This window comes from Triticum dicoccoides, chromosome 6A, assembly GCF_002162155.2.
Source record: "Triticum dicoccoides isolate Atlit2015 ecotype Zavitan chromosome 6A, WEW_v2.0, whole genome shotgun sequence".
In the NCBI taxonomy this organism is placed as follows: domain Eukaryota; kingdom Viridiplantae; phylum Streptophyta; class Magnoliopsida; order Poales; family Poaceae; genus Triticum; species Triticum dicoccoides.
Window position 1 is genome coordinate 331,819,984 of NC_041390.1, and position 8,211 is coordinate 331,828,194.

The 8,211-nt window shown below is 45.1% G+C and overlaps 1 protein-coding gene across 1 annotated transcript; it reads left to right on the forward strand.

The window, feature by feature from the left end:
* Positions 1–520: 520 nt before the first annotated feature.
* Positions 521–7,356, forward strand: LOC119316868 (fimbrin-5-like). The gene is made up of 10 exons (XM_037591254.1): positions 521–812; positions 914–1,087; positions 1,212–1,459; positions 1,575–1,746; positions 5,603–5,641; positions 5,762–5,836; positions 5,919–6,035; positions 6,291–6,502; positions 6,731–6,796; positions 6,866–7,356. Exons 1-10 carry the CDS (start codon positions 726–728, stop codon positions 7,035–7,037), a joined length of 1,362 nt encoding a protein of 453 aa, XP_037447151.1. The 5' UTR covers positions 521–725; the 3' UTR covers positions 7,038–7,356.
* Positions 7,357–8,211: the final 855 nt, after the last annotated feature.

Genomic DNA, 8,211 nt, shown 5'->3' on the forward strand with positions numbered 1-8,211 from the left:
TGTTAAATATGTATGAAAAAAGATCTTGGTGTATACAAAAAATGTGCAATGTGTATGCGAAAATTAGACATGTGTTGAAAAAAAAGGAAAAGAAACAAAAAAAGAAAAGAAAGAGAAAAAACCCAATGCAAATCAGTGAAAGAACTAATAAAAAATCACAGAAAAAATTATGTTGCTCAACTACAGTATTGGGCTGGCCGAGTAGCTCCCGCGAGGAACAAAAGTCGAGAGGAATTACAGGGCCATCCAAGCCCATAAAAGAGGAGCATGTGGGAGAGAGAGAGAGAGATAGAGAGGGAGAGAGAGGGAGAGAGAGAGGGAGAGGGAGGGAGAGGGAGAGGGGGAGAGAGAGAGAGAGATGGTGTCCTCCGTAGAAGCTTCATGTGCTAAGATAGGTTATCTGCTTTTCTATTCCAGGCATTTGCGGGAGGCCGGAAAAGGAGCCACCATTTTAGCTTCTTCCTTTTTCTTACTATCCTATGGATCTCAGTAATCCAACCACACATTTGCTTCCCCATAGTTCTTGGAGTTCGCTTTGGAGCTGGGAACAATGCATGCAGAGTGAATAGTTTTTGGGTATTGGAGGAAGGAAGACAGGAAGAACGAAGACCAAAGCCTTTAAAAAGATTTTGGTATCGCAAAGGTTGGTTTTTGTAGGTCCAAACAACAGCTTAATTGGTGCATGAATTAATTTAGCACGAGAAGGAAACTGAATTTAGAAGACAATGTCTAGCTTCATTGGTGTTCTTGTCTCTGATCCATGGCTTCAGAGCCAATTCACCCAAGTGCAGCTTCGAACGCTCCAAACAAAAGTAAGCACTTTCTTGAGGCCACCCTTGATGCATTTTGAAAAGCCGCGTTGTTTTCTTTGCATAATTAATCACAATGCTACCTCTTATGTTCCACGGGATAGTTCACTTCCGCAAAGAGATCGGATGCTGAGCATGTAACTATAAAAGATTTGCCGCCAGTGATGGAGGAGCTTAGGGGCATTCAGGAGGTTCTAACCGAGGAGGATATCACAAACTTTTTGAGCGAGTCTTACCCTGATATGAACCAGTCAATCGAATTTGAGCAGTTCCTTAGGGTACATTGGATCATCTTGGCATACCTTTTGTTGATTCCAATTTTTTTGCAAAAAAAGATTCCACATTTTCACTCATGTATGAATCTTTTTGTCTGATGAGTTGTACAATCTTGCAATATGTTAGGAGTACTTAAGCCTTAAAGCTAAGGGAACCAGCAAATCAGGAGGCCAAAAGAACTTGAAGGGATCAGTGTCCTTTTTGAAGGCATCGACCACTACTCTCTTGCATGTCATTAATGAGTCTGAAAAAATTTCTTATGTCAATCATATCAATAATTTTCTCGGGGACGACCCTTTCCTGAAGAATTTCTTGCCATTGGATCCAACATCAAATGATTTATTTAATCTCATTGGGGATGGTGTTCTGCTTTGGTGAGATGGTCTTCTAAATGCGTATTGTATTCATTTAGTACCACAACATATCTTAATTTTGTTTTTTGTTAAAAAAATTCTAAAGCATTTATTTCCTTACCTTGTACTGAATCAGCAAGTTGATCAACGTTGCTGTTCCCGGCACAATAGACGAGAGAGCGATCAATACAAAGAAGGATTTGAATCCATGGGAGAGGAATGAGAACCACACTCTTTGTCTCAACTCTGCCGAGGCCATTGGTTGTACTCTAGTTAACATTGGGACACAAGATCTGATTGAAGCCAGAGTATGTTTCCATGTTTTATTGCATCAGTACAGTTTATTAATATTTCTCAAGTTCTTCTCTTTTGTTACTATTGATCTTGATCTATGACTTTCCTTCGTTTACTATTTAAGTTTGAACTAGCAAACCAAAGTACAGGATGAACGATACAAAGTAGCGAGGGAGCCCTCTTACACAACATATCCCGGGATATCCAGACAACCTAAAAGGACACGACTACATTAACGAAACATAATATAAGCATGCATGAATACAACATCAAGAGGAGAAACGAGGATAAGGGTCTTCACCCAGAATCCTTGCATGGAGAGAAGAACCACAACAACGTCCTCCATAGAAGCACAACACCCGCGGTCGTCGACGCCAAAGCGTGGATCTTTCACTCAGTAGCTCACTAGTGTCACCATGATGCACCCAGAACCACCGCGATGAGCACAAGCCACCAGATACAGACCTGGTCGACGCCACTGCCCATAATAGAGAACGCGTCAGGGCCACGCACGGCTACACCGCTCGCCGCCCAGTCGACCAAGAGACATAGCCACCCCTGCCTCCATGATGCTTGTCAAAGACCCAAAACAAGCGGACCACCATAAGGGGCTGCCGCCCCGACATGGATGCTCCTAGACACTGCCAACCATCCATCTCATGACCACACAACCATGATAGGAGTGAATGACACCTCCATACACTCCTAGCCCGACATCAATCACCGGATCTGAGTCGGTGCCTCCACGGTAGGAAGCGCCCACACCTACCTCCCAGTCGGTTCCTGGTGGACCGGGGAGAATACAACCCAGTGACTGCTGACGGCCGACACGGAGCAAGATCAAACGCTGCCATTCGCCGGCCACCGGTGTCGATCCGTTCGACGACACGACAACGCTGGAAAAGCCCAACACGGACCAACGTCACCAACACACACCAGAGAAGAGCACAACGCAAGGCAACCCAACGAAACCAAATCACTCTGTCGTACCTGCACGCTGCTGGGCGTTGCCCACCACCTCGAACCAGATCAGCACCGCCCGCTTAGGCCAACTCCAATGCACGACCACAAACAGACATTGGTTTTGTCCGAATTTCTTCTGTTTGGGGTCGGAATGGGGCTGTGTCCGCCCGGATTTGGGTTTGCGTCGGCCGGGCGCCCAACACGCGGCCGCATCTCGCCCACAGACATTTTTTCCTCATTTACTTATTATTTTCACCAACATTTTTTGTGATACATTGGAATACATTCACCAAATCTTGGCTAGAATAACAAGCCCAAAGAAAACAAGAACTACAAGAAAGCATTTTAAAAGATATCCAACTTCTATAACTGCTCCGTAAGTTGGATTAGTGCCTTCTTGATGCATTGGTTATTGATATGCGGAGTCTTGATCTTGAATGCTTCTTTCTTCTTCGCGTATAAAGAAATAGACGTTGCTTCTTCGCATCTAGTCTCATCTATAGCCTCTATTCTAGCAACAAGTGCACGAACATCTATTAAATTGCGCTCTATCAATAGATCGATGTATTCTTCTTTCCAATACCAAAAGTTGCATCCATCCTACACAATAAATATTTGAGTGTAAGTAAAACTAGCCTAATCCGAGCACAACCAAAGCTAAAGTAACACACACCCCATCGTTTGAGCACTTGATGAACACCCATCCAAGATGTTCCGGCGTTGTAGACACGCGGCGCAAGACCTTCCTTGGGCAATTGTCGCACTTTATTGGTGGCAACGGAGCGCCGACGAGCCTTTGGGCCAGCACCAAGCTCGAATGGCCGCCGTTCATGTATTTGCCGGTGAACCGTCGATGGGGTAGATCTGAGCGGCTACAGGTGGAGTCAGTACCTGCATGCGGCCTAGGGTCGTTGTCGGGGCTGCGTAGATCGGTACCCGGCCAGTCCATGGCGCGCCGCGGCCTCCAGTGGCCTGCCGCGCACAAATCCAGCTAGATCCGCTCCAAATTCGGCCGCCGGTTGCGTTGAAGGCAGAGGCGAGGGGTTGGACAGCTCGTGGTGTGGAGAGCACGTGGTCATGATTGGCAGTTACACGGCCGCGGAGGAGGTGGCTAGGGACGAGAAGGGAGAGGGGAGGGGTGTGCGGCCGGAGTTTGGGGGAAGGGGAATAGAAAAAGGGACGGGTGTGTCACCGACAGGCGGACCAAGGACAAATAAGGGCACGCGTCGCGACCGTCTGTGCATGTGTGTTTCACCACAAACTCGGCCTAAACTTGGGCCAAGAATGGACCGGAAGCGGACCGAGAACGGACATTTGTCGGTTTGCTTCTGCGCGTGGCGACACTGTTTCTGCCCGTTTACCCCAAATGAATGGGGATGAACGATTTGGGGTCATTGCCTTGGAGTTGCTGCAGCAACCCGCATCACACCGCCACCAAACCACAGCAGCACACTCCACACTGCCCCATGCCCGCATCACCGGCTGGAGGACCCCAGACAACACCGTCACTGACCGCCACCAGGACCGAGCCAATCCTCACCTATCGGAGTGGAAGCCCGGAGCTTGCCTGAGCACAAACTCTTGGTCAAAACCACCTCCGTCGCACAAGGGGTCCACACGCTGCTGGCCCGGACAGGAGAAAGGAGGACACCATCACCGCCTGCACCCCGCCATCGAACGCGAGCCGCCACGGCCATGCCGTCGACCAGTGCAACCACCAAGAGCCAGAAGAAAGGATCAGGGCAGACCGCCGCCATTGTCAAGAGCTCCACCACGACCCAACCTACCACCAGACAGTCTAGTGCCAAAGCAGCCACACCAGGCCGCCGCCGCGAACCACGCCGCACGCCAACCACCCAACAATAGATCCGTCCAGATCTGGCCGGAGGTCAGCCTACACGCATCCACTGGGAGGAAGACCTCCCGCAACCGCCGCACCTCGAGCGACCCCTAGGACATCGACGCAGAGACACTTGACGACCACCCCGAAGTGCCCCATGGCAGCCAACGCCGCTACCGGAAGGCGGCATCCTGCGCCAGTCGTTCGTCGTGCGGAGAGGCCCTGCCGCTGCCGCACCAACCGGCGGCGGCGGTGGAGGATAGGTAGGAAGGATGGGGGCTACCCCAGAAGCTAGATTTCCGTCCGCGTCGAGCTCGGGTGGGTGATTTTTTGTTATTAGCCTGTCACCAAACATAAAAGAAGTTGAGTTGGTTTTCAGGGAAGGGTAAATACAATACATAATAACATTTCTGGACTAGGTTGTGCATATCTTTGAAGTGCACAATGTAGGTAGTTGTAAATTTTATCAAATTAATCTTTGGGGAGCTTTCTATTTTGAGGCTCTTAACCTTTTTGGTATCGACAATTTCTTGGACAGAAAAATGTTATCTCTACCAGAAACATAGCTGTTCTTTGCAACGGATAAAAACGTAGCCGGTCATCTTAAGGCGTTGTCATCGGCCTGGTCTAGTTCACAGAATGGTTTATATACAATGTCTCTACAAGCACAAGTTCTCAGCTCCATTTTTATTTAGAGGATTTTCAGGGAGGTGGTTATATTGTTTATATAGAAACAAGCTTTGTTTTGTTAGTGTCTCAATTAGTTTCCTTAACTGTTACAGGTTTTTTAGGAAGGTAGAAAAGAGTGTGTGTGCTTATTTTATTAAATTCTTAGAAGCTTCCTTGTGTCTCAATTAGTTTTTGTTGTCATAAATTTTCCAAAAAGTGGGAAAGAGGGGTTCCTCATTACATTGTTAGAATTTTAGGATTACAGAAAAGAAAGATATGATGGGATATGTCGTACCATCGCCAACTCACATGTTATGTACAAGTAAAGATTCTAGCAATATATTTATTATTCGAAAATCATTCTACTTTGTACCGCTGAAGTATTTTCCCTTTTTCAGCCTCATCTAGTTCTTGGTTTGCTATCCCAAATCATAAAGGTGTGTTTTCTACAACCACCATCACTGAGTTAGTTACTAAATAATTTTTAAGCAATATAGTGTTACCTAGAACATTGATGAATGCTATCTTTACAAATTGTTTCGTTGGACTTCTCTCAGATACAACTCTTAGCTGATTTGAATCTGAAGAAAACACCTGAGTTGTTGGAGTTGGTGGCTGATGATAACAGCAAGGTTCAAATCATCGAGAGAACTTGTATGTACATGCATGTGCATTAGCAAAGTTTGGATAATTATGTTACATGATGTTATACAGGAAGTAGAGGATCTTGTCAACTTAGCACCAGATAAGATGTTGCTCAAATGGATGAACTTCCATATCAAGAAAGCAGGGTACAAGAAAACTGTAACAAATTTCTCTACTGATGTTAAGGTATGTATATCATTTGTATTCAACTATTCATGGATATTACACCTATTATAAGACAAAACAGACCTGAAAAATGCACAACCTCTATGCAATTTTTTCATACCGACGGTAAATATTGTGATTTTTTTGCGAGAATAAACACTGTGACTTTTATGGCATGTTTATGTAGCCGTGTTAAATCATTCTATGATATTGACGGCTATTTCAGAAATGCTAATATAAAAAATTTCATTATGCTTTTGTATGATGTATTTGTAGGATGGTGAAGCGTATGCTTACCTTCTCAGTGCCCTTGCTCCCGAGCATAGCTCAACAACCCTGATAGAAACTACAGATCCTAAAGAAAGGGCAAAGAAAGTACTTGAAACTGCCGAAAAGCTTGATTGTACAAGATATGTAACATCTAAAGATATTGTTGAGGGTTCAGCAAATCTGAACTTGGCATTTGTTGCAGAAATATTCCAGCACAGGTATTGATCTCTCCTTGTCCTCTCTTCTGATAAATCTGTTTTGGCCCCTTAGGGTTTCATGCAAGAAACTAAAAGAAATATCATCATTTTGTGAGGATTTGTTCCACCTGTTATATGTGTCTTAAAACACAAATAAATCAAAACAACTTTGTAACTGTGGAAATGTCGTTGTTTCAAACATTTTCTCTAGGTTAATGGATATTATGAAATGATTTAAAACTTGTGCAGAAATGGTTTATCATCGAACAATGTGGCTCCTGTCATCGAAGATACCCCTGGTGATGTTAGGACAGGGTTAGTCATTTCGATCAACAGCTTAGCCTTGAAATATATTTTTGGCATCTTACACACGTTCATTTCCAGATCCGTTCTGCTGGTGGTGCTTGACAAAACAAAAAGCTATGTTTCCTTGATTCTTTCCACTGCATATGGTATTTTTTGCTACCTGATGAACCAGTCGCATTTGTTTTTTCTCTACCTCCGGCGAAATTTTCCAAGGGGTTCAAACAGAATTCCACGAGAAAAACCGGAATAGCTAATGAGCTGACGTTTTCTAGAAGTGTTCTTTTTCTAGGGAATGCTCTCTGGTATATTTGATCTCGTGTGCGAACCTCAAAGCAGTGACATGTGGCAATTTTTGTTGTTTCCCATGTACTCTTTCGAAGGAACAATGCAAACATTCGTTCACATACACCATCCAGAGAGAAGGACTCCGTGTGTAGCATGGAACCCTACAATGTAGCATGGCAATTTACTTATAAGAATGTATAACAACTCTTCTATGTACACAACAATTCATCCTGTTACCGCATGGCAATTTATTTAACATGTGGGCAAGTCTTCCTTTTTCTTTAGCCTGGCAATTCTCTCTACTGCATTATGACAAATCCCTGGAACGCATGGAAAATTACTCTACTGCAGCAAGGAAAATTATTAACAAACCTTTTCGCTAGCATGACAATTTTTCTCTTTCACATGGCTTTCTATAATAGCATGATAAATATATCTGTTATAGCACGCAATCATGTGCGTTCTCTGGGCATGGTTTTTTGAGGGAACGAGTGGCTTTTTGAGGGAACACTCCATGACGGTGCATTTTCTCAAGCATGCCTCATGCAGGGTTTTCTCAAACATGCCTCACGCAAGGAACGTCCATTCGCTTGGATACTAACAGTGCAAAATACCAACAGTTCCCTTGGGTAGGGGTCCAAGCGTAACTAGAAGTCTCAGATCGGAGGTCGCACAAAGATTGACCCAGGTTTGGGCCTCCATAGAGTAATACCATACATCATGCTTGCTTTTGTTATTCATAGTGGAGGGGTACCTCGTGCAAGGGATTACAATGGTTTATGAGGTTGCTACCGAAAGTTTCTATATGAGATTAGATGCCCTAGATGGTTCCCCGACCTCCATTTATATAGGCAAGGAGGTCAAGGGTTTACACGAAGGTAGATGCAATATTCAGCGTTGTAGCCCTTGTCTTGGAGGGCTAGAAGGTCTTTGACGCTCCCTTAGGGCTCCCTTACCCTGGGCCTAGTGGGCCCCTAATAGATACGAGGCCGGCCCCCCTTGAGGGAGCCACTTAGTCCCCGAACGTGGCGGAGGTCGCGGGAGAAGTCTTTAAGACCGCTAACGGGCTCTTGTCTTCTTATTTATGCAGCTCCTTCTTCTGGGAGCTCGGTCGAGGAGTTGTTAGTGATTACTTAATT

Coding starts and splice junctions, on each gene's coding strand:
- LOC119316868 (XM_037591254.1), top strand. CDS start 726: ATGTCTAGCTTCATTGGTGTTCTTGTCTCTGATCCATGGCTTCAGAGC. Junction 1,460..1,574: donor GGGGATGGTGTTCTGCTTTG/GTGAGATGGTCT, acceptor GTACTGAATCAG/CAAGTTGATCAACGTTGCTG. Junction 5,642..5,761: donor TGCTATCCCAAATCATAAAG/GTGTGTTTTCTA, acceptor GACTTCTCTCAG/ATACAACTCTTAGCTGATTT.